The sequence below is a fragment of the Pinus tabuliformis genome, chromosome 4_2, assembly GCF_031772625.1.
Source record: "Pinus tabuliformis cultivar Carrire ecotype Pingquan chromosome 4_2, CPIR1, whole genome shotgun sequence".
NCBI classification, from domain to species: Eukaryota; Viridiplantae; Streptophyta; class Pinopsida; order Pinales; family Pinaceae; genus Pinus; species Pinus tabuliformis.
In genome coordinates, this window is record NC_142304.1 from 575,545,410 (window position 1) to 575,573,310 (window position 27,901).

General features: G+C 37.0%; 1 protein-coding gene across 6 annotated transcripts in view; it reads right to left on the reverse strand.

Moving 5' to 3' along the window:
* LOC149170610 (uncharacterized) overlaps positions 1-20,495 on the reverse strand; it is a 51,293-nt gene extending 30,798 nt beyond the window's left edge. For 2 of the 6 annotated variants that reach the window (XR_016258998.1, XM_089423934.1), the window contains exons 1-3: positions 20,173-20,329; positions 18,672-19,447; positions 16,584-18,406 (exon numbers count right to left, since the gene is read on the reverse strand). Coding sequence is in view for 5 of the 6 variants with exons in the window: in XM_089423934.1 (XP_089280060.1) it covers positions 16,614-18,406; positions 18,672-19,434 (2,556 nt within the window). In the remaining variant the exon portion in view is untranslated. The other 4 variants (XM_089423935.1, XM_089423939.1, XM_089423936.1 and 1 more) reach the window with 4 other exon arrangements.
* Between the last annotated feature and the right edge of the window lie 7,406 nt (positions 20,496-27,901).

Consider the following 27,901-nt stretch of genomic DNA (forward strand, 5'->3'; position numbering starts at 1 on the left):
AATCCAGTGACAGAGAAAATAAAATGGCAGAAAACTGAGTGAATTTACCTCACTTCACCTGGCAGATTCCAGCGGATCCGACAGCAGAACTGGCTAACCCCGGCTACCTCTGCATTGGCCCTGCATCAACGTTACAAGCTTTGTGTCAGCTTCTGCACTATCTCTTCTGTCTTCTGCATCAACCTTTCCAGCTGTTCCAGCAATTCCGGCTTTCTGCATGAGGGTGGCTTCTACTTCTACATTGGCCCTTCTGGCTCTGCATCAGCCCTACATGGGCCCAGTCTTAGTCCTTCTAGCTGCTGCGCTGCCTTTACTAGTGTCTCTCCGCTTCCCTATCCAGTATTCCCGAACTATCCCTGCCCCTCTACTGCAGAATGATCACTTAATTCGAATTCTCAGCTTCCTAGCCCTAGAAATCGAACTCCAGATCAATTTGTTCTCTGTGTGTGTGTCTAAATGAACCCCAAGCCTCCTTATACTTTTCCCCTCGAGTCTTCAACGGCCGAGATTAAGTCTCTAATCAATGGCTAAGATTAAAACTTGACTTGATCCGCCTTCTAGATCATTCTCACCCATATTTTGATTAATACCCATTAATATTTTAATTTTCCTAAGTTTGGACTTAGGAACCCCATTAAAAATATTAATTATTTTAATAAAATACAATCTGGGTAGAATTTCACCAAATGGTTTATGGGTTGTTTAGAACTCATGTGCCTTGGCTTCTCCACCAATTTTCAAGGCTAGAACACTTTTGATGCTACCAAAAACTAATAGAACTTTGGCACAAGTATAGAAGAAGAGACTTTTGTGACATAGGATCCAAATGATTCATCGACAAGGTCCTTGTCATCAACATCAATTTGTCCATTCACCATAGCAGGATCAACATCATAACGTGAAGGAAAGAGATCCAATGAACTTGTCTCCATAAGTCACTCAGGCTTCCTGGATAAACTAGAAAATATTAAATCATTCATTCCACCTCTAGAACATTGCTAGTCTGATTATGAAATGTCTTATTTATTCATAATAGTATTTAGGACAGCCAAGGTTCTCCCTCCTCAACCTCCATTGGAGGCTCTTGAGACCTTGAAAACCATACATCCTCATCAAATTTCATGTCTCGACACACTACTATCCTCTGTTATGATAAGAATGTAGACATTGTAAGCCTTGAAGAACTTACTATATTCAACAAGAACACCATTCAAATTGGAGGGTTCCAATTTAGTTCTTTCCTCCTTGAGAATATGAATATATACAAGACAGCAAAAACATGAAAGTGTGATACTTGGGGTTTCTCACTAGTGAATGATTCCTCACATTCTTTGTCCTTCAATACCTTGTGAGGATGCCTATTCAAGATGTAGACAATTGTACTGCATGTCTTTGCCTAAAGGAACATAGGAAAATCTATGTGATTAACCATATCCTTCATTGTGTCAACAATCAACCAATTCTTCCTTTTGACAACCCCATTCTACTATAGGTGGTAAGGCACTTTGCAAACGAAATAAAACTCCTTGGATGTGTACTCTCTTCCATTATCAAATCTCAGTAACTTTATTTTCTTCCCTGTCTAGTTCTCCACAAGAGATTTGAACTCTTGAAACTCGTTAAAGGCCTCATCCTTGGTCTTCATAAACAAATCTAGGTTTTCATAGAAGAATCATCACTTTAAGTAAAGTAATAGATATTACCTATCAACTAAGTCACCGGACACGTCCCTCAGGGTCATGTGTCCCGTATTTCACGTGTCGGACACGAAATACAACCTAAAACATGTCCAAAACGATTTTTATCGTGTCCTCCAATCACGACACACGTTTTCAACGTGGCGAAAACGTGCCCTAATGTTTTTGTCTCGTAGGACACACATCACATGAAAATTCACTCATAAAGCCCATGCATGGTTCATTTTTTGGTTTTTTCGGTCATTTTCGTCGTCGAAGCTTGCTGGAGTCGTCGTTGTGTTGGAAATTGGTTGTTGTTTGCTCGCTAGAGTTGTTGCTGTGTTGTGTTGGAAGTTCCTTCAGTGATTCCCAATTGTCAACTTCACATCGACCTGGGTCTTGGATAATAGCGTTCATGGCTTGAAGCTTGTGGTTTGAGGCTTAAATTTCTCGTTTTGGAGTGCGTGGGGGCCAAGTCAACATTTTCATGTATTCCATATGCCCATATCTATATAATTTGTATCAATGTATTCAAGTGCCTTTTCAGGTGTCGACTTCCATTCATGATTTTTAACTTTTGAAATAGTTTTCATCATGGTCTCTATAGCTCGATTCATTTGCTTGTTCTCTAAATATCCATCCACAAACATTTCCTGGGTTTTGAAATTGGTTTTCCTCCTTTTTCTAAAACATGTTCAAGAAAGACTCAACGACCTGCCTTTTCAATCATTCCTTTTGTGATACAGGCATCAATTGGTACATTGGGCACTTTGATATCATAACTTAAGCCACTGAATTCCCACTCTTCAAAACATTTTTCGACTCCTTGCACTTCTCCAAGTTTGACTAATGAAGAAAGCATGCTTATATAGCCATTGTATTGTTTTAATTGCAAATTTCAATGGCTACAGAGAGTTGACTTCAATATATAGGGCTCTACCTAGTTGAGTCTATCTTGCAATTACCCACATTTTCCAGGATGTGCAACTTGAGTAAATCAAATTCATATACTAGTCAACAAGAGAGCTAAAACTACCAAGAAAGAAAATATCAGTCTAATGTCACATGTGCAATACGCAGAATGCCCGTATTGAGATCCTTGATTTGGTTCTCAATCTATTTAATAAGTTAATAACATGAAGATTCAAGAATGAACATTGAACTATGAGCAATGAACATCATTGATGTAGTAAATTAATAAACTAATACTATATTTCAGTAACTTAATATGATCAGGAGCTATATTTTAGTATTATATATATAACGTGTCCCTTGTGTCCTGTTTCTGGGGTCGCTGCATCTTGTGTCGAATACTTGTATTTACATGTCCTCCGTGTTTCGTGTCCTCGTGTCATGTGACTTAACCTATCAATGAAGCTAATGACAATTGGGTCCATACACATTTGAATGTACTAGATCAAGAATCGCTCACCATCTATGCTCACTTCTTACGTAAGTAATCTTTGCATGCTTATTAAGTGCACACCTCTATCCTCTCCACCTTGAAATCAAGTAGTCCCACCACCATATCCTTCATGAGAGGCAAATTTCTAAGGTGCAAATGACCTTAACAATTATGCCAAAGTTAACATAGACTGTCACTACCATGCCCCAAAGCTCCATGCTCCATAGGATCTACTAGCAACCTATAAAGGCCAACCTTGCACACAACTCTAGCTAAAAGCCAACCAAGATTAGCACTGCATTCTTTATTATCATTTGTTGATCATCAAACTCATCCATACACTTTAGATTTGTTAAACAAGAAACTAAAAGAACATTCTTGGTTGAACCAAGAATAAAAAATAATACATGCAGCTCATGGACCCCTCTTGCTAGCATGTGAAAATGAGATAAAACATATCCCAAGCACTAGATACTTATCATCATCACCAAGTTCCATTTGCATGCTAGAATCTTGTCCTTCTAGTATGAAGAAAGATGATTTCTCGACTATCATGTGTGTTGAAGCTCCACTATCTACATATCACAACCCACCAAACACTAGAACGATGCTAGTGGAAATAGATGACGCCATCGAAAAGGTGGTTTACAAACTAGAAGCAAGCCCATTTGCTCTTACTGAAGCTTTTTCCCTCCTTGCAAACTTCTTTTGTTAATGCCTACCCTTCCCCTTCTTTGTAGGACACTAGGAGCCATAGTAACCAAACTTACGACACTTCAAGGCATTTCACATGGCTCAAATATTTCGTCCCATGGTTCAGTGATCCCAAGCCCACCTTCTCCTTCTAACCCTAACCAAATCCTCCCTTCTTTCCTCCTTTTCTCACCTTCTTGATGAAGCCTAAGGTTTGAGCTTCCTCAAACTAGTTGAAACCATCTCTAATCTTGTCTCCTCTCCAATGAAGTGATCTCACAACTTCTCAAAAGTGGGTAACTTCTCATACAAATACACTAAACAAAGTGATGTCATGATGGAAGAAATCCATTTAAAGAATAGTATCAAAGTTCGGTGGTACTAGCCGTTTCTATATGGAGATATAGTAGCATTACAAAGTTCAACAAATTTTCTATAGAGTATGGATATGATATGGTCAACATCTTTTTTACTGTCTTGGATAATATACTTCATGTATTTGATACCCATCTACACATTAATCCCTAAAAAACCCAAGAACATTTAAAATACAAATTAAAAAACCCTTTTAAAACTTATAATTTATAAATCTAAACTAAATAGGCAATTTTTTAAAGAATGACTTATTTTTTCTTGTTTATTCAAGTTCCCGTAGTTGAAAGTGTTGTAAATTTGGAACAAAAAACATGTTTTGCATATCTCTGAGTTGTATATTTTTGTATCGTAGAAGTATTAGAATTTTTTGTTATGGATTTTTTTGGTATCCTATTGTAAATAAATTTTTATTCGTATTTGAATGTCGCTACTATAACTCAAATTGATTCAAGCTAGCTCACTCTCATCAATTTGTTCTCCAATGGTCATGAGCTAATCTCTAACCTCTATGAACTTCATTAGATAGCTCACTATAGTATTAATCTTTCTCATGTGGGTACCCATGAATTTGTTCTTCAGAAACATTTTATGAGACACATTAACACTCTAGTACAACATGACAAAGGCATCAAACAACTCCTTGATTTTCTTCTTTTTTTTTTATATGAGGGATCAAGTGATCCTTCACCAAATCAAGGACAACTTTCTTTGCCTTGATTGATCTCTTAGTATGTTTTGCCAAGTCCGTGGGATCGATAGGATGTGCAACCTTGAAATCCACAAGATATCACAGTTCAACTTCCTCCAAGAGATTCTATAGCCTTCACTTTCAGAATACAAAGTTGGAAACGCCCTCCAACATGTGCATTCTTATGGACCAAAATTGGTCATCACTGCAACCCATAAAATCACACTCGAATAAATAGATCAAGCTCAAAAGAAATCAAATCTACAAACTATCCCAGTTACAGTTGCATATTTCAAGCAATAACAACCTTCCAATCATAGTAAGATCTTAGCCATCTCACGTAACAACCTACCATATGTATCAATCTACTTCACTCACTAAAGGTCAAGCATCACGCCTATTGAAATTTTAAACCCTTTGAAAAGTCCCTACAATAGGTCTAGATCTACTTCACTCACTAAAGCTAGAGCATCACACCCATTGAAACCCTTCAACAACTCCCTCTCATAGGTGGTAGCCCATTCCATACATGGAATTGAAGGAATCCATTGAACATGCTTTGGTATTGTTAACCCTCCTTTTAGCAGGGGTACCTATAGTAAAATTTGTTCACTTTCACAGGCATTTTGATGAGCAAGGTAGTTTAGTGGCGGTTTTCAAGCGATGGTGGAATCAAAGTTTAAGAAGAAGTGGTTGTTTGGAATATTTAATTAGTTTATTACAAAGCAATCCCCACATAATATGACATGGGGTTTAAGTTTAATGTATGTCATTGAGCACAAGGGATATTGGGCTCTAATTTATGTGCAAAGAGAATTATCTCATGCATTGAGGTTCCTAGTTGCTATGGTATCACAAAGCTTTCTAGCATTTCTCTTTAAACTCTTTGGGATCAGATCATATATCCAATAACTCTTCAAGGAGCCCTGTTGAAGACATCCAAATAATTTGGACAAGATGGCAACTGCAATACGTGTTGTTGGCTTGTTCGGGCCTAACCCAGGTTTGGAGTTAATTAGCCAAACAAATCCTTGTACTACTGGCCCTTTCGGCAACAGTGAGGTCTCACCCAGAGCAGTATGGGGGGATACTAAAACCAAGTTTCTGCACCCTGGAGATGTCTAAGGGGTCGATTTAGTCCAACTGCAAATACCTTTGCGCAGGTTACTTCGTGCACTTTCCTGACCTGCAAGGCCTTCGCGTAGCCCTAACCAGGGGTTGTGGAGCTTTCGCGTTGCTAGAGCGGCGATCTGCGCTATTTCCCCAAGTCACACTGCGGACCTTACTTATCTTCTTATACCAGTTAGTTATCTTCGCGTAAACAGATACCTTATATTATATTCACTTATTCAGCACATTCATATAAGTTCGCGCAACAAATAAACAGTAAACTTGCAATTCATACCCAATATACTTCAATGCATAAAACAGGAAAAGATACACATAAATATTGTAAAACTTCTCTTTATTAATGCTTCAATCGGTTATAGACTCAACTTGCCCTGCGCACTCAACTGCAAGGGTCCGCGCACTCAGCTGCGGACTACTAGGCCTCTACGCACTCAGCTGCAGGGGTCCACGCACTCAGCTGCGGACTACTAGGCCTCTGCGCACTCAGTTGCAGAGCCTTCTCCTACTCTACGACCCAAAGACACGACTCTACACTTAGACTCAATGCTTCCTTATTAGATCTTCCATTGATTCATTCCTCTATGATGATCTCTTTACACTTAGAGCCTCGCTCTATTTATAAAATCCCATGGTCCACGGACCATGGGTAGATCTCTCAAACCGACATTACATTTACAAAAATAAGGGCAGACAACCCTATGACTCAATTACAACTTCGCGCCCACAAATCGCGGAGTCTTTACATCGGACTTAGTCAAAACTTGGGCTTTAAGATCCAAAACTTGTCTTGGGGGGATCCCACACCCAACACGAGCTACACATATTTTTTAGTACAATGATGAAATTAAAGTGTGCTTGGAATAAAACTAGTCTCTTCAATCCAAGTTTGAGTGTTATGACCTCATGAAAGTCAAAGGTAAGAAGGTTGAGCTATTTGTGGAAGCCAAGAAATTTTTTAAGGCTTCTGGATTTAAATCCATTTCCTTGCATCCCCATTGTTGACCACTCCATGTCAACTACCCTATAACAGTACACATTTTTGCAAAGAGAATTCCATCATGTTTGAGCAGTCAGATATCTTGGAATCATCATCATCAGTCGTCAATTTGTCAAAGTTGTAAACCCATTCTGCAAAATTTTAATGTAAATGAAGCTAGTAAGACCATATATGTATGTAACGGCCTAGGTAAGCCTATTATTTTGGCGACGAGTTTCATCCTAAGAGGTTTTTCGTCTCACTAATTCATTTGTGTTTCTAAACATGGATGATCAGCAGAGTTTTTCCCTCCTGCCTCACCCCAAAGATTGGGTGGAATTTATCATCAAAATCTTAGGTGAGTCCTAGTGTTGTAGTCGAGTCTTTATGTAAAAGTGATTTGGGAATAATTTAAGATAATTAGCTAAATTATTTTATTACAAATCACGTGGTCTATTAAATCATATTGAGTCGCAGGATTAAGTAATAAATTAAGGGTCTATAATGAATGGGTGTCCCCCCTTTGAAGGTTGAAATGTAATTATCTTATGTAAAAAAATATTTTAATGCATAGTCCCTCATACTTAGACACTATGGTTAAAATATTAGGGGGTGGAAAAAATATTTAATACCTTCAAGTGTCAATTAATTAAATTTTTTGGCAAAAAAATAAATTAAAATCTTAAGCCATAAATTTAATTAATTAGAGTCAAAATTAAAGTCTTAGAGAAATTAAATTCTCCAAGTGGAAAAATTCATGGGTATCTAAGAAATTAATTTTTAGAGGTCCCCACCAAGGGAATATTGGAAATTTCAAGAAAAATTGAACCCTTGGTGGTTAATTCAAAGTCAATTTTTTGAGGAAATTAAATCAAACAAATTAATTTTGAGCTAATAAAAAATGGGTTAAATGAAAAATTCGAAAATTCCTCAAAAATAAAAATTTTCGACGGTGAAGATTAAAAGATGATCAAACATTTATCAACGGTCGAGATTATTTTGACGGGGATCAAGCCAACTAGCCATTATTTTCCACTTGGAGGATTTATCTATAAATTAGAAGCCATTTGCTTCTCAAGCTATAAAATTCTTGCAAAAAAAATCTCTGAGTCAGGCTCTGCAGGTTGTAATACTTTTGATTAATAAAGCAAAATACTATGGGGTTTATTCATGGTGGTGCTCCTCTTCTGCTTCTTGTTGTAAACTTTTCTGGATCATGTTCTTAATGCTCTATTGAATAATACTCTATAAGTTATTATTTCTTTAGCCATTGATTGGATTAACTATTTGCACAAGTATCTTGCATCAGTTACTAGGTTTAGAGAAGCATTCTAACTTTATTGATCTAGCAGGTATCTCTAGATCTTGAGAGTTACGATGTCTATCTAGCCCCTATCGATCTAATAACTTGATCTTAAGTGTGTAGAGAATTTATGGTATTCAATTCTTAGGCGTGAGGGGAAGTCTTCAGTTGGACCAGCGAACTCCCAAGACAAGAAAGTTTAAGAGCCCACTTTGTTAAATTTCAAGGCTTATCTAATGATTGGTTTTGCATTTAACGAATAGATCATCTATTTTACCTATTGTGCATTTAACGAATATATCTGCTTATAAGAGCCATAAATCATTGTATATATTGTAAAATAAAATTTTGTAAACAATTCATTTTCTAACCCTTGTGTGCAACTGGGGTATTGGGATTTATTTTGATTTTTTGTATATATTGGGGTTTTGGGTTTTTGAAATTCTATTTGTGCAGGTGAACTTCAAGCTAGATCTGAAGATTTTTTACAAGGTTTCTAGAGGTGGATCTAGGCCTAGGAAGGCAAGATCCACCATCTATTGCCCCTCCACACCCAATTCTCAAGCCCAAGGAGAAAATGTTAACTTTCAAGGGATTTTTTGTGCTCATTTGCAGAGAAATTTCAAGATCTGAAGCATTTTTTAAATTTTGTGAGGGTTCCAAGAAATTTTAGGGCCTCTAGGCCTAGTGTGGCCCCTACCCAGGTTTGCCATGGCCCCTTCCTCTCCTACGTCAGCCTCTAGGGCCTAATTTGGCCTAGTCGCAGGCCCTAAAGGTCTCTCCAAGCCCTCCGCTTAACCCTTTTTCCTTTGCCGCAACAGTGCCTATACAATTTGAGCAACAACACCCATCAATCTTACATTTTATGTTTTGACAGGCCTCCAATCTATGATAATGACCTCGGAGAGCAGGAAGACAACCAAGCCTCGACAAAGCTCACAATTTGAAAAAACCGAGGTTTGATCTCGAACTAGTTTCACTTCACAAAAATTGTATGACGCGAAACGACAAATCCATCACTCTATATGCTAGTATTCATCATGAGGACAATGGTTGTGGTTGTTGTGTTTCAGGTTGGATAGTCAAGAGTTAGAGTTGGTGTGGAATCAATGGCCCCTACAAGAAAATGCATCCCATTCTCCAAATGATACATTTCAAGGCAACCTTCCTGTTGATAAAGATTATGTAGGAAAGTAAACCATCAATTCAGTCAAGGATAATAGTGGAAGTTTTATAAATGAAGGTCATGAGTTAAAGGATGAATAGACAACGATATAACAGCTTGAAGGAAAAACAATCGCTTAAGCATTTTCATATGATGATTAGCATGAAGTACTAACTTATGTAAAGACAAAGTATATCAAGTTGTATTACCCAATGGGTGGTGAGGTTACATATGTAGGAGTTCTCTGGAACCTAGGTCACATAGTGGACTGATGTAAGGATGGTCCGGTGGTTTTGTATGCCCAATCTAGAAGGAGAATGGAACTAGTCGATATATAACTATAAAAATGTTGAGCTTGACATGAGCATCACAATTCATTGCTTCCAATACAATCTATCATGCACATATGGATCAGTCTTATTAAGGTTCAATTTGTTGACATTTGAGAATGTTGTTGCCACCAAATTGCATGATCAATAGCCATTTTAGGGTGTGGGACACTTCTTCCAAACCACTATTTAAGAGCACACTAGGGCATCATTTTCAAGAATTAATATTTTTTTGGACTTTCTGAAGAATCAATCCACCTTTTGTGGGGATCTATTAATTCTTCATTGTACATGTTGCAAAGTCACTTTCTTATTTTATTTCATCTAATAATTATTTAGATCTAAAAGTACAACTAGATCTAGAGTTGAAGGTCTAGCTTTTTCAATGCTAGATCTAGGAAACTCCATGGAAATTATTATTTTAATGCAAAGGAAGTTACTGGCCTCCTCAATATAAAGGAAGGACCTCCTCATTTGTAATTCATGGTTGGATAGTGGGAATATTCTTCTCCCTAGGGGCTTAATAAAAATATTTCTTGGTATTTATTGGGGTTGCATGCTTATTATGTGATGTATGTTTTGACATAGAATGATTTTCTTTCTTGGTTTTGTCTGCAATATTTTAAAGGGTTTGAATTTGGAAATGATTCAAGATCACCACAAGGTGTAGTGAGATCGATCCATCGAACAACAACATTATCATGTGGAAGGGGGTATCAAAGACATAGGAGATCGATCCACCGAACAACAACATTATCACGTGGAAGGGGGTATCAAAGACATAGGTCTTCATGTCCCCTTTATTAGTGTGAAGTAATCAATGAGCCTATTTACGAAGTAGACCCTCATGGGGATTCCCTTGTTAAAATCTGGTTTGTTTCATGCCATAGTCGATGCTTGGGTTGGGAACAATTCTATTGAGGAATCCTCTCTAGTGGGCTTTTGACTTTAAGGTTTACCTTGATAGGGTAAGAGATTACCCATCCTTCAATATTAGTCTCTCCAATCCATTAGACATAAGGAGAGCCATTCTTCTTGATATCCTCTTGTCATTAATATTCCTTTGACTCCTTCACCCTTGGGATATTGGCATTGATCTTCACATCCCTCCATCACTAGTATTTCCTTTTTCTCTTAAACCCAACTTGATCATTGGGGTTACTTGTGATCACCCTACTCCTTATTGCTTATGCCCTAGTGATTCTTCAGGGAACGCCTTAGAGTCGAAGAAGAGATGGTCTAAAGAAGCAAAGGTAGGTCGTTGAGGTGACAATGGGTGACCTATTGAGGTTCCACTTGGATTGTACGATGTGGGTTGAAATTTGTATCATTATAATGTACAATTTGAATGCTAACAAATACCATGTTAAATTTTAGACCATGGTGTTGGTAAGTAGTTTCCACACTTTGATAATTTTTATTTTGTTATTTCTTTTACAAAAATCAATTATATTTGTATTAGAAAAGGAGATGCAAATGAACCAAATAACCTTGTGCTACAAAATTTATATGGTTTTAGCTTATGCATTTAAACAAAAATATAGGGTTTTCCAACAAAAAGTTGTACCTTCGCCTATTCAATATCTATTTCTCCATATCTAACAAGTATATTTCCTTACAAATTGACGCATAAGGAAAATAGCATAATAAAACATAACTAATGTTGAACAAAAGAAATTTCTAGAAACAATCCATTAGGGACAATTTATACTTGCTCCTCAGAGTTCTCCATAGAAGCTTCACTTGAGCCCTTTTCCATGTTTGACCATCCTGTAGTGGTAACTTCTCTTTGTTAATGGGAAACTAAACAAGGAACATCCCGTAGGATCCATAGCCTCTTCTTTGATCCTGGCTGAAATGGTGAAGGAGGATAATCTAGTGGTCATAGAAATTGACGTAGGAGGAGACTTGGAAAGGGATGAGGAATAGACAAGTGTTCCACCACTTTGTCAACCTAAGATGCCAAACACACGTTGCACGAAGCGGGGACGCAGAAGCATCATTTCCCAAAAATCTAGGAAGCGAAGCGTCTTGGAAACGTCTACTATATATATAATTTTTTTTTATATTTTTTGCATTTATATTAAAAAAAACATCCAAAATACCAAATTAGTTGTAGAAGATATGGAAGCATGCATATTTGTACATAAATCAAGATAGATATGGCATCCCTTGCACATTAATGATTAATTATTTGAGCATCAACCATTTAGATGCATCAACCATCTAGAATCTAGATTCTTCTCCTCTTGTCTAGCCTTTGCCTCTACCTTGATTGTCTAGGGATATTAGTCAACATTGCCCAATTTTGATCAAACTAGCTAATCGAAGCCTTAAAATATGGTAGAAAAAGCTTAACATGCTTGATCAATGATTTTGACTTGATTGAAAGGTAATATTTTGCTATGGGCATGACAAAGGAGTTCAACAATTAACACCACCAACACTAAGGTACATATAGGGCTTGGTGCTCTTGATTAAATGCTAATCACATACCTGTTGAAGAATCTAGGGCACAGGGTTAATGAGATTCTTCTTTACATGATAATTATTAATGCTTAGCTTGTTAACATTAGTATGTCTTCTTTTATTCATTAAATAGCTACCATAACAAAGAGACAAGAACACAATAAGTTGGCATTCTGTCAGGGCCAAAACCTCTCCCTCTTGGAGAGGAAAACCCGCATAACATTCTTCTTATAGAGATTCCAATTGAGGAACACCAAGACCATGACCCTTGACTAACAGAGCCACTCCAAGACCAAGCCACCAATCCTCTTCTTCATACTGCTGAGATCATCGTCATCACTGCACCACTGAGACATCCATTACTGCTGCAACATCACTGAGATATTCATGAGAGCAAGACTGTTGCACCATATCTCTATCTTTACTTAGTTCTTTACTGCTTACTGAGATCATCATTATGTAGATGAGATTTCTATGATGAGACATGTATGTAGATATATACATGTGACTATTGCATCGAAGTCCTCATGTGACTAATCATCCTTGTTACCATGACTATGACAACATAGAGAACTTCATCGAGTATGTGATTGTGTTCAGAGATTATCCTCGTCTTTGTCATGTTGTGCATACACTACTGTGATATTTATGCCGAGAGTGTGTACTCTTATAATCTGCATCCGAGAACCATAAACCCTTTCCTAAACCGAGATTCTATAATAAAGTCTTCCTCCGAGATTCTTGTAACCTTTAACTTGATCGAGATATCTAAGAGGAATGTGAGGGTATTCACTGTGATTATCATCGTGACTGCACCTTACTACCTTCTTCGACGTCACAGAGTAATGCGAGATTCTATCTTACTGTGCTATTCGAAGTCCTATACCATACCTCTGAAAACTTCAAAGATGTCCGAGATTTTCTGTGTCTTTTGGGGATACCCCAGCTGGGTATATATAGTGGTTATGTCTCCAATTTGAGCTGACTTATCTAGGTGAACCGACATGTCATCCTTTAGCTATTTAATATATTTTTGCAGACTGACATGATGTCTTTTCATCGCTTTGTTTGCAAGCTTCTTCTTCGAAGGATGGTGCTTGTCTTGGAGAGCTACTTGACACTAGGTTGACTCATGTTCATTACATAACTGCTCAAGAAGAGCCCTTCAATATAATTTTCACTCTTTGACTTTCCTAGACCTATAGAATGAGTAAGAAACTCATTCATATAATTTATAAAAATAATGATTCTTTTTCTTGACAAGTACAAAGATCAAAATTACATTGACAAATACCGAACCTAGTTACCCTTTTCTTCAACAATACCCTCATACATGATATAATCTAATGAAATGCCATAATCCCATTGATCCTGAATTCCTGAAAACTATGAATTCTGTTGAATTTTGAATAGGATATGAAATTCTATTTTCTCCATATGAAGTCCGATGAGGCTGGAACAACTCTCAAACATCCTGAGTCATTTCATGGTAATGTTAAAAATTTAAGTAAAAGGATGAAAATGAAAAATAAAGGAGAATGTCACTTTTACCATGAGGGAGCATCTAAGGAGCATCAAGGGAGCACCTTGGGAGTGTCCAGAAGCCCCAACCCAACTTAAGTCAAAGAAAAAATAAAAGAAATATTTAGAACCCTATGAAACCCTGTGGAACCACTCGTCTCCCTTCAGATCCGCTTGGGATCCGTGCCCAATCCTTCGCAAATCCGAGGAGGATCCGTGGCTGGATCCTCGGTTCGGAAATCTGGAACTGCAAATCGGGCTGGCACGGTTTCGAATTTCCAAGAACCTTCTTTGCCAGCCCAATCCATGGTTCTGGAATTCTGAACCGCGGATCTGATGGAGGATCCCCCACAGTTCTTGGTTTGGATCCTTGGGGGGGGCGTTTCGTGCAACATTTTGCCAAACATCACAATGTTGTTTCCAACTCTAAATTCTTCTGGCATTGTAGGTGCATAAAAACCTTCATATCCACCATGCTTCTACCCCTCTCCCTACTCTCAATTTGCCACCTCTCATTCCAATCTTCTTCCTTTCCATTCCTTCTCAAAGAAGCATTTACCACAAAACTCTACACCTCTGTCATTTCTCTTTCACATCTTTTCATCCCTCATTTCACTAATGCCAACTCACATAGCACACAACATGTTTGCACAATGGCAATAATCCATGATCTCCCCTCACCCATGGCAAATGCACATTGTTCTCATAGGAGGGACGATCAAGGTTACAATAGGTTGGAACTCTCCCCACCCTTCAAGACTATGGGATTCCCTTCTTTGCACAATACTACCACAAGAACCGATCCAAAAATGCATGAAGGCACCAAGAGATTCACCCTCAAAACCCACAATGAAAACCCACACACAAGAAGAAATCCCAACTTTGTGCACCTTATTATCTCATGCACTGACAAAGAATTGTCAATGAAGAATGTGGTATTTAATTCCATTTCTATTCCAACTTACATGCATTTACACCTATTCAAACAAAATCTCCTCAAATTTTGAATGTTTAATGTCATGGGATGGCTTTGAATATTATAACTTTGTTGCTAGTGACTAATAAACCTTCCTCCATGTAGACTCCAACATTGGCTTGGTGATCCATAATTTGTTTCATGTTCTCGAATCTCAACACAACGAAAAAGTCTAGTAGACAAAATCTTAGGCTAAGTCCATGGATCTTTGTATGGGATAGGCCAAACCAAGAGGTGTAATCCACATGAATAGGCTCAAATGATGATGGAATAATCCCTCACTATTGTCGCAACATTGATACCCATTCTTTAGGCATGCACACACCTTGAAAGACAGCCATAGCCTTGTTTCATTGTTGGTGGCAACTCCTACTTCCGAACAAAATTCTACTTCCTTTTGTCTAGGGCGATCATGTATGATCCCTCCTGCTCTTACCACCCCTATATTACCTTTTGAAGCTCCAACAAAAAATAGGGTATGCTACTTTTACTCTGTTCTCCATTGTTGAAATTCTATATCACCTAATCTAAGTTGCCACTTGAAGGATTTCTTTGGTTTCTTCAATTGAAACTTGAGGGGATCTGGGGTTGAAGGACTTAATGATTTTATCTAGGACCTCTCTTCCATTTCATAAATATCTGGGGAGAATTGTCCAAGGTAATTGGTGCGGATTGCTTGAAAGAAATGTCCTTTTGCCTAAGTTAATATTCTCCATCACATTGATTGTTCCTAGTGAAATATGGCCCTATTTCTAAAAAGCCAAATTTTCCATAAGAGATATTTTGGCACTGCTGTCCACAATCTCCAAAGGGTCCACATCCTCAACAATCCTGAATATGAAGATGAATTGGAGTTGCTCCATGAAGCATTGAAATAAAGGTAGATTGAATGGGCTTAGGATTAAGATCTTCTACAAGACAGAGTGGCTTCCATCCAAGCCACCTGCCTTTGTTTTCATTCTCCTGTAGATAGGTCAAACAGAGTATTAATGTCAACACCCAATAGCTACTCCTTAGTCAAACCCTAACCCAAATCTACTCAATTAGAGCACACCCTTGCATGGGTAGAAGTGCCAAAGATAGTGCATTCCTTCTGTGCCCTTTGAATGGAAAGAAGTGCCAATGATAGTGCGCTCCAACTGGAGAATTACTATGGCATGCATGCATGCACACTCCTCCTTGGGATATCCTCCTCCCTGTTCAACTCCTCATGCAAGCACCCTAGCAGTCCTAGGGATCAGTGACCTACTCTAACAATAGATAATGTATGCAAAAACAAACTCTGAAATGGCGAAGCTACTGAAGTGAATCAACAATACAGAACTGCAACTAGAAGAGGTCGCTGCATGCATGTTTGAGGCATAAATATTTCCTCACCCTCTCTGTCCTATATAACCCCAGCGCTGCTCCCAAGAATACTAATGTGATGCCATCATACTGATCTGCTTTACCTTCATACTGACTGCACAGAAATTGTGGTAGCCTTTGCTGGAACTGCTGCACCATACAGAACTAAAACCAGCTGTTGAGGAGCAAGGTAAAAATATAACTTATGAGATTCAAATGGGCTTTAGTATCATCAAAGAGATAAGGTTCTGCCTAAGAGTGGATCAACAGACTTCATAGATGTCGACGTTACTGCATGATAAGCCATTGGTCTCTGCACTTGTCTATGTTTTGCAGTAATTCTTCCTATTATTTGCATGGAACGTATTTGAATGCTCCCTGGATAACGAGGGCACACAACTACAGAGATGATGTTGTCTTAACTGAGTGTGTTAGGCAGGGATTTCAATCAACTAATTTACTGCAGTTAGTATGATTTACTAAAGAAATAAAATACATAGATAATAGAATTTGAGATCCAATAAGGTACCTTAACAGACATTGAAGGGAGAGTCTCTTCTCAGGCATACTTCAGTCCATCCTCTGACGTCTGCATATCCCTATGATGCTGTGTTACTTCTTCCAAATGTTGCACTTGGGCTTTTTCCTTTTGCAAATTTTCCACAGGTAAAATAGCATTTTCCCTGCTTGCCTCTAATGCTCGTAGCCTCCCTGCAAGGCACTCTAAATCATTCTCAACTTTCATCCGTGCATTGTCCCTCAGAAGCAAAGACTTTACATGCAAACCAGGAGATGAAGTCCTTTCCAATATATTTTTGTGCAAATAACCTGACTTCAAGTCCAAACCAGTTTTGCTTGCTTTTGACTCACTTGATGATGGGTTTGCATTTTCATAACTGGATGAATTTCCAGGACTGTTGCTTTGCATCAAGACATTATTTTGCACTGTAAGCAGTATTTTACCTTGCTCTGCAAAGCTTTGTAATAAGCCTGATATGTCACATCTGTCTGAAGCTTTTAATGATGACACCTTGGTATCCTCTGAATCAGTCGTTGGAGAAGTATGGATATTATCTAGGACAACGTGCACATCACGAGTACTTGAATCATTTTCTAATGTGTGATCACAAATATCTTCAGTTCTGTGTAATCTGCCAACATCAGATTTATATAACCCATTGCCATTGAGAGACCCTTTCATGTCATCATATTCTTGTTGAGCTAAGATTTCAAAGCTATTCCTCTCTGAGAAGTATTTTTCCCGCTGAAGTTCTCCCTCTTCCACAAAACTGTTCATTACCCTAGCTTCCCTTGAAAGCATTAGACCCGGCTGTTCCTCTGATCTATTCATTTGCTCCAAAAGATCTTTCCGATCATCTTGTTGTTGGTTCGGATCCTTGTCCACGGTAACTTTAATTGGCTTCACAAGTTCCTGATTGTCATTCTCCAAAAAATCCTTTCCTTTTGGATCCTGACTTGCAAATGATATCGTGTTCCCTTCAATTTGAGGAACTTGATGTTTGTCAGTTCCATTTAGGGGATTTTCATTTGCCACAAGATCGAATGATTTCAAAAGGTCTCTCCCATCAAAAGGTGCTACATGTTTTGATTTTCCATGTAGCTTATCTGTAAAATTATCCAATTGCTTTTCAACCCTGGGCCTGACATCCATATTCAGGGAGATATTTTCATCTGCTCCTGTCTTCTGTCTTTCAAAGCAATCAAATTCCCTTCCAATCTGAAGCATGGATTCATGAGCTTCTTGTAGTGATGGTTTGTTATTGTCCTTGCAGTATTCCTCTGATTCATTGCATGATTTTCTTTCCCACTTATCAGTTCCATCTCTAAGCAAGCTCTGCCGATACATATCAACTTCATCTTCTAGATCAAGCTTTTCTCTTTCTCGCCTGACTAGGATCTCCTTCAGAATTTCAATTGCTTCTTCATCATAGACTGATTTCTCTTCGGCCATTCTTTTGAATTGGCGTGCTTCCATCTCAATAGATGCCTTCTCCTTTTGAAGACGTGATATCATGGCCATGGTTTCTTCTGCAGCAGTTTCAGCAGCGTTCCTCTCTTTTTCTAGTTCCAGGTAAAGAGCTTTTCTTGCTTCCCTTTCTGCTCCAAGTGCTTCTATAATATCCTTAAGAACATCTTGTTTGTCACCCTGAGAGATCTGTTCTCTAGCAGCGGAATCTAGTGCTTTCAAAAGATCGCCCTGCTCACCTCTCTCTTCTCCTGAATTTACCAGCCCATCAAGGTCAATCAAGGATAAAGTCCTTTCCGGTTGACACCAATCCTCTGATGTTAACTCTATTTTCTCTTTAGATGTAGCATAAGCATCAGATCCACCTGGAACAGAGACAGATTCAGTAGTTAATATTTTAATTTAGTATTTACAATCCTATATGTAAATGTTTCCTAGCCAAAGCATAAAATTATGATGACACTCATAGTTAACGATAGCTGATTTTGGATTCTCAAAATTGAAAATATTAGACATTGCATATACTGTAAACCTTTGCCATATTTCTTCAATTCAATCTCTAATGATCACAAAGTCCTACCTGTGCTCTACTCTTTAAAGGTGGGATGGTTCCCTAAGGGGCACACTCACCTGGAAGCTCGTTTAACAACACTCTGTCTTCAATAGATCTAGTACCACCTTCCCCAATAGCAGTGTTTTGCACATCCACATGTAAGCCAGATGGACTGGCTTCCCCATCGTGCAATGTCCCCTGGTTGACTTTCCATTTGGAAGACCATCTACAGTTCTCATTATTGTGAAATGAATTGCCAAAGCAATGAGAACATCTCCCTTGCCGACAACACACCTTGTTATGTTCAACTGCATGACAGCTGCAATAATCACTCTTAACTTCAGTAATCTCCGTTTGCATATCCTGAGTATCCAAACTAGCCCTCCTATTTATCGATCGCCAGTCTTCAGGACCAACTGAATTCCAGTGGCAAGGATCACTGCTGAGAATCTTTCGGCCAGCTGAAGATCGATCAAATGGCCCGCCAATAGATCTTTTACTCACTGCTCTTGTATTCAGAGTGGAAGATGAACAACTTCCCTCGTGAGTGCAAACTCCCTCAAATGGAAACCGATGGAGAACAGAGCTCCCTGTCGTGGAAATCATCCTACTAGGGCAGTCCATCAGAGCTGCCTGTACACATATATTCTCCACCCCAGAATTCTGGTCCTCGATGAAATCATTGCAGGTGCAAGGTAAATGCAAACCAAAGAAACTCAAGAATTTGGCCGTGACGAAGGAAACCCACGCCACCCAAAGCAAAAGAAAGGCCAGAGTTAATTTGAGAAAAGAGGCGATGAACAAAGAAACCGTCCAAGAATGAACTGCATCGCAAGCCATTGCAAACTCTAACCTGCTCCAACCAATAAGCCAAAAAATAGATTAAGATGAAGAAATTCAGCAACCTTGACAGGAAAAACTCTGCACAAGCAGACAAACAAAGCAGTTCAAAAGTTACAAATTCCAAGAACTTGGGTTTGATGATCACACTGCAACCAGAGCAATTGTGGAATCAGTTTGGCTAATTTATTTACTATATTTCCAACCTTGCTGCACCAAGAAAGGTAAGGTGCTCTAAAGCTTGGTTGGAGGTGGGGATCCATCAACACTTCGTGCGTGAAATGATGCACTGGGTGCAATGTATCTGTACACTGGGCAAAGACCTGTCCAAGCCCAGGTTTGATTTACACTGAATTTGCTAGGCTTCAGGATGCATATCTCAAATTGGGTCATATGACAACGTATGAAGTATTGAAATTTGATATATGCAACCTACAGCTTCGCAAGCTGGAGATGGTATAGTTATATATCAAACCCAAGTTTAGGTCTATATGTGCTAATTTAATTTCTTTAAGGGGAAAAGCTGATTCTATTTTCTTCACAAACATAATCCAATTAAATGAATTTCAAATAATGCATACACGGCTCTGAATATCTTGAATTTGCTATTTTTCAATAGCGAAAGAAAGAAAGCTCCACATAAATGCACGCAGAGCTCTGAATTTCTTGAACATACTGTTTGTCAACTGGGGTTTGGATTAAACAATGAATATAAACTCGAGAAATAAAATACATTACCTCACAATCTATCTATCATATTACAGCCAAACACCAAAGATCCCTGAGATTCCAGGGCAATTTAAACTCAAATTGAATACGGAAATGTACACTAAAAGCGGATTCTGACTAAAACAGGAAAAGGTCTATAATACAAACAAAGAACAAGAACAGATAGCCCAATGATTCGAACCTGGGTCGCTTCACGGAAGCCCAATGATTACAAATTGCGTGCGTTTCAGGAGAAGATTCACCGCCTCGATCATCCACCGCTTTGGATTTACTGCAGTGAATTTCATGCCATCAGTGTCTCCGATTTCTGCCACATCGGATTATAGATGATTGACGCGGTGACGTGTTGCGAGTGAAAAAAATGGCGTTAATGTGGATGTACTGTCTGAACACTGGCTTTGGTCTGCAAGACGATTATTTCCACGTGGAACATCAAGTACTCGTGTTAATGCTATTCATGAAGTTAGTTTTTGACTTCCCGTGTAATTAACGTGTCGTCCGGTGGTCCACGTAAGCATACCGCCCGAGGGTTTTCGGAAAGATGGCCGGCGCCTACAAATGTACCGCCCACGTGAGAGTCCCCGTTACCGGTGCGTCGTGACGGGAAGAATTTTGGAACGTGCATAACCGGCTAACAATTCGGTTTTTTTATCACTAAAAATAAGTATTAAAATGGGAATAAAATATTTAACCAATCTTAAATTTATTTATGAGTCGAAAATTCCAAATACATATTTTTAATTAATACGGATAAAAATTATCTTTATTTTTTCAATATCCTTTAATTATATTTTGGATGCGGCAAAATAACAAATGGTTTAGTAAATAGTATATTTGCTTGAACGCGTGCCCCATAAACAGCAAAGAGATAAAAGCTTTTGTTATGGAAAAGTTTCACAAGTGTACTTGGGAGAAGGAGCTAGGAAGAAAGAAAAATTATTATATTGAAGTGTTTAATCCTACTCATAATCATCAACCAAAAGCATACATAGAGGCCAATATCTCTTGGAGAGCCAAAATTCTTATTGCTCAGTTAAGGACTAATTCTCATCAACTCCGTTGTGAAGCAGGGCGCTGGAAAAGGCCAAAGGAAGTGTGGGAGGAAAGGGTATGCATTTTTTGTTCTTCCGGAAAAGTGGAAACAGAAAAACATTTCATTTTAGAATGTGAGGCCTTCAAAGACCACAGGGAAAGTTATGCAATACGTTGGCAGCTAGCTCTTGGGATAATCTATTTAACGAGGGGTTTGTCGAGAAGATGGGAGCATTTATTGTGAAGCTTCACAAAAAAAGGGCCGAATACATCAAGCAGATGGAGAAGCAATCTGTCCCATAGGCTATCTTTAGCTTCGTGGACGTTAAAATAATTTCTTTCTTTCTTTCTTTCGTGAATATTTACGTTCAATTTCATGAGAATTATAAAGTATAAAAACACGATAACTTTAATTATAAAAATAATAAAGATTGAAAAACAACTTTTCATCCCAATATTTTTAATTATTAAAATCGTAATTATAACCATTTTAAAATATATTTTTTGATCTTAAAATTTAAATATTAAAACAAATAAATTAATTTTTATTTTTTCATAATCTAATTAATTTTTTAAAAATCCCTATGAATCGAAATGTAAATTTTCTATTAATTTTGATAAAACTTTTATATATATATATATATTTTAATAATAGCGTGAACATTTACGGTTCAATTTTCATTAATTTTGATAAAACTTATATTTATTTTTTTAATATTATCGTGAATATTTACGTTGAATTTCATGGAACTTATAAAGATATAAAAACACATGTCTTTGTGATATTTTAATCATAAAAAATCAAAATAATAAAGATTAAAAAATAATTTTCTTTTTCATTCCAACTTTTTAATTATTAAAAGGGAAGTTATAAATTTATAAAATATTAAAACAAATTTTTATTTTTTTCAATATTTTAATTAACTTAAAAAAATTAAAACTTAAAATAATTAACAATAAATAGTCGTTATGTAAAAATTATTATCTTTTTCTATATTTATGTATATAAAAATTATTATCTCTCTCTATTTCTATTTTTCTAAGTTTATAAAATTATTATTTTTCTCTATTTATGTCATATAAAAATTATTATCTTTCTCTCTATTTCTATTTTTCTCTATTTATGTTATATAAAAATTATTATCTTTCTCTCTATTTCTATTTTTCAAAGTTTATAAGTTTGTGTTGCTAAATATTTTTTTAAATTTATAAGTTTGTGTTGCTAAATATTTTTCTAAGTTTATAAGTTTGTGTTGCTAATTTTTAATTAAAATTTTCTATATATTGAATGGTAGTTATTGTAATTCACTCCTAAATTTTGTCTAAAACAATTTTCCAATTCACCAATTACTATTAAAAATATATATCTATAAAAACCCTTTTACATGTCAACCCTCTTCCAACCTTAATCATATTTTTTTGACTACATACATATTCTTTATGTATATATCTCTAAATGGCCAGCGAGCATTCTTTATGTATATATCTCTAAATGGCCACTAATCATTATTTATGTATATATCTTTAAAAAAAAATAAAAAATAAACCGGTCAACCCTCTTCCTAACTTAATCATCTTTTTAATCAAATAGATTCTATTCTAATGATATTACTTTGATAACTTTATTAATAGTTTTAAAGAATCAGTTCACGAAGTAATCGGGAAACAATTAACTAAATGGACAGGAACATGCGCTCTAAAACTTTGATCAACAACTAAAGTTGGTCTGAATGGTCATCATTATCAAAATCAATGGAAAAATCTGCTTCCAAATTTTATCATAATATATTTTTTTAAGTAAAATCTAATGATGTAAGATGGGATGTTAAAAATAACTAACTTATAGGATTAAATGTATTAATCATATATTATTTTTACAAATTCTTGGGTTTATTACTAGTTTTACTATTTTTGTTTTATGAAAGAGTTTTATACTCTTAATTTATACATTTTTGTTTATATAAAAAAAATATTTATTAAAAAAATGTTTATTAGTAAAATATTTATTAAAAAAATGTTTATTAGTTATTACTTTAGAGTTAAAATATACTGATTGTGTATTATTTATTTGTGCTTTTGTAATTTTAACCAAAGTTTCATGAAAATGTTGATTATTTCTATTTTCTAGTAAATTTAAAAATAATTTTCTAGTAATCTTATTTCTAATTTTCGATTAGTTGAGCAAGTTCTAATGGGACATAATTCTCATAGTGGAGGGAGTTTTATTTTCGGTATTTGTTAGTGCCTGGCAATTCATTTTAAAATTTGAAAAAAAAAGACTAATTTTATGAGCGGTCATTGTGTCAATGAGTGCTCTGACACTAACACTGCATTGTTATGCTAATGCTATGCTCTGCTCTATCCTTTATGTAGACGTGGGGGAAACACATCTTCATAACGTTGATGCATTGTCTGGAGTGCGAAGGTGCAGAGGAAGAAACGAGGAGGTGGGGGATGGGGCTCCTCCACCCTCCGCAAAATGTATTAATATTCTAGGCTTTTCAGTTCATTAGCAATAACCATCAGCGTCTTAGTCAATTTTAGCTTGTACTTCGAACTAATGAACTCCCTCCTTTGTTCCTCACGCAGAAAACCAATGTGTGCTCTAACCTTCACGTTGCTTCTTCTCCTCTCTTTTGTAACTATGGGTCTCAACTTCATCTCCGACTGTTTGTTCATTAAAATCAATGATAGGGTGTAGTAGACCAGCTAAAACTCTTGCTAAATTAATAATATTGTACACTAGCTGAGTTAGGGACACATGTTCCAAGGTTGAGGTGGACATGTTGTTTGGGACAGATGGCAAGCAAGGGGGAAAGGCAAAATGACATGGGGATCATTGGACTGCAAGATTGACCAGTGACGACGAGGCCAACCACCCCAAAAACCAGAGGACAAAGGACAGCTTGAACAATTTTTATTGGTCCAAAAGATGTGGACCAGGTTGGACTCTAACCACCAGAATGCAAAGCTTGAACAACACAAAAGACTCCAATAAGGGACATGATAAGGGGAGGATGTTGGCATTATGATACAGGTGTTGTCCTTGATGGCAACTCACTCAGATGAAAGATCACGGTGCAGCATGACAACAACAAAGAATTACAGATCAAACTACAAAGAATGAAGAAAGAGAGGTATACGCAAGTTCACCTTGACCAAGCTGCGTATACACGCAGGTTCACGGAACACAAGTAGCGTATATGTGCACACACACTTTCACAGAAGAAAAAGCTTGTATATGTTGGAAAACTAAGTTTTTGGTCCGAGGTATTTGGTCCAAGGTATTTTGATCCATGGTATTGGTCGAAGGTATTTGGTCTGTGGTATTGACCCTAGGTATTTGGTCCAAGGTATTGGTCTAAGTGGTTTTGATCCATGGTATTGAGAAAGGCCTAAAACTATATAAGGAGGAGAGGATCATTAGGTCAAGGTGTGCAAGTATCGAATATCTGATGAAGTGTGAGATCTAGTATGTAGGTTATTGGCTTATGGTGCTTTGCTGGATCTGAACCAAGGATGAACCTTAGCGGTTGATGAGGGATAAGATCTAATGATGGATCGGGATCTTAAGGCTTAAATTGAATTATCATTATATGGTTTGATCATGTATAATCTAGATCTGAATACTGATGCATGTGTTATTCTGTAAATGTTATGATCTGGGTATAACTGAAGTCTGGAATAGCTGCAAAATTATGAATTAATATTTACAGATGTGTACGCTAGTTGGCTTTGATAAAAGTGTGTATACACGCTGGTTTGACACATGGAAGTAGCATGTACCTTATGAAGTATGTTTTAGCTGTTTCTGTTTGTTGTTGCAGAGTTCTGGGTTCTGCTTTGGGTTCTGGTGACTATCTTATGATGACAGTATTATGAATGATCAGATTTAGGTTATGATAATTGAGTTCCAGTAATTGGTTGATGCAGATATACTTAATTGATATTATTGATGGGTCCGGTATGAAAATTGAATGAAACGTGGCCTTCAGATTGTGGTGTTGCGTTCCAGGAGTATCTAGTCTGAAAATTCATGAAATGTGGTCCCTGGTAGAAGAGTGGAGTTTTCTGTAGGCTGGCACCTACGTACTAGTAAACATATTGGCTAGTACAAGAGCTAGGGGGTTGTAGCTCCCTTCCAGTAGTAGCTGGAGAACGAGAGAAGGTTGTAGCCTTCTACAGGTGGGTGCCTACGTATTGGTATGAGTCTGCACTAGTACAAGATTGTAAACATATTTTCTTATTATTAAAAGAAGACAGAGACGACAACAGTAGGTGATTTTTACCCACATTGGGTTTCCACCTTATATCTTAGTGTTCATGTGTGTTGCTTATGTGTAGTGATTTATTCTACTTTTACTACACTATCTGATAAATCTCTGATATACTGGTTAAAGTTCAATACATGATAAACTGTCTAAATCAAAAGTTCTCTGCATATACGCTGGTTGCTGTAAGTACAATCGCGTGTACACACTAGTTCACTTAGCTGAAGTAGTGTATATAAATCTGTTTGGAAAATCAAATTATTGATCTGATAATACTGATTCACCCCCCCCTTCTCAGTGTTATTTCCAATAGAGGATTGGGGAGAAAAGCATCGCTTCCTGGCAGGAGATGGCAGACTTCAAGCAATGTTGAGAATGTTGTCAAAAGCAACATAGAACAAGGAGAACACATGCGTGGAACAAAGTCAAAGGTGAAGATTCGATATAGACAGAGAAGGGTGCTGAGCAACATCTCTGAGGCTCTTGGTCCTTTAAGCAGTCTCCTCACGCCTTGGAACCTAGCTTGGGGTTGACTTGGTTGCAAGAAAAGCAAAATCTCAATGCAGGCCAGTCTACAGTTGGGCAGAGAAGCTTAGTCCCATACTTAGTTGTAGTTTACAATCTGATAAGTATCTACCCCTTGACTTGTATTATGAATTTCAAAGGTTTTAATGTACCATCTCCTAACTGTTTCAGTTGCAATTTCTTATAATCGAGTTGGTTTATCGATGGTCTCTCCATGTTCATGTCAAGTCTATATATATTGCCGACCTACATTCTTATCATATGCCTTGATCCTTGTCCTTTCTCGTTTCTAGCACTACTATACTCGTGAGTGATGCCCTTCATCGTTGGATACTTGTTGACTTCATGGTATAATTCGTCATTTCAATATTAGTAGTAAAAAATGGATCGAATATTACCTTAGTGGTAGTGCCAGAGCCTTTTCTAGTGGAAATGTCGGTAATACCTATGGTTTTTGCTACCTCTATTATGCCCTTTCGAGTTCTTAGGTTAAGATGATGTTGTTGGTGATGAGGTAGGCCTTGTGAGATAATTGCTTGTTATTTTGGACTTCTCACTCATATTAAATTTTGGGTTATTTTGACGGATGGTGTCTAGGGTTTCAAGACCTCTACCTAGTTCTTTTTCTTTCGTTTTCTTTGTGAGTGTCACTAGCTTTGCAAGAGGACTATTAAGGTTGCGGTTTTTCTTTTATCTTTCATTTACTGTTGAATTTGGAGATAACATTTAGTGTGGAGGTGAGGTTTTCACATGTGTACAGTGGTTGGTCACAAGATCGATTCGATTCACTCTGAGTACCCCGAATTCAATTGATGTGTTGCACACTGTTTTTCTTTCGTCAATTTGATTCATGTGTAGCACAAGGATTTTCTTTCCTCTAATTCTTTTGTTGCCTCCTTATTGCCTCTTTTGATATCTAGATATACTTTAGTCTCTCTGATGTATTTAAGCTCTCAATGAAGTAATCAAAATAATATGAGTTGTCTATCGCAGGAATCTTGTTATTATTGAGTTAGTTTTGAATTCTCTTTAAGCTTCAATGCTCATCAACAACTTTTGGATCCTATTCAGAAATAATGATTGAATTATTTAAGACTATCTGCACGGCCTTCTAGCTCGTAGTTGATCATTTTCATCTTGACCCCTTGTGTTTATCGATGTTTGATTTTCGAAGATTCATCATAGACCATGTTCAATGTTCTAAAATTATTAACACTTAAAGCTTCAGTTGGATGTTGGTATATGAAAACTACTTGCATCCCTCTTATGCTAACCATTAGGATCAAACCTCACATGGTTATTAAGGAGGATAGGTTTTTGTTTGTAATGTCATTCATATAAGACATTCTATTTTTTCTAATATTTGATGCTCAAAGGCTTCTTTACCAGAAACAACAACACCTGGTTCATAATGACCTATATGCTTGCATTATGCTACGTGTATACAACGAGCACTGATCCTAATTTTGGTGGTGTCCTATAGATTACACTCTTCTAATTACATACTATTAGAGTCCAAGTTGTACCTATTTTACTATGCATTGAAAAACTATTTGTACAATACAAAACTTGCTTTCACCTTTGATTAGATTCCCTAATTAGTTCTAGCAATGCATGCATAGTTTTACTTTACTACAAATGGTAGTAACAAGTGATGATTTGTTCTTCCCCCTTTTCCTAGAGCATGTAACTTAAACATTTCAAGAACAAATGAGACAATAATTTTGGAAAGTATTATTGAATGAAATAAGAATTTTTAGAAAGATTACTAAAGGGTTATGTATGCATTCAGGACTCTAATTGTAAGCTCTAAGCAACAAGAAAAAATCCCTTCAAGGATAGAAGTTTGAGATTTTGGGAAAACCAACATATTAAAAGAAAACATGATTTGATTCCTTTGCTTCATGATT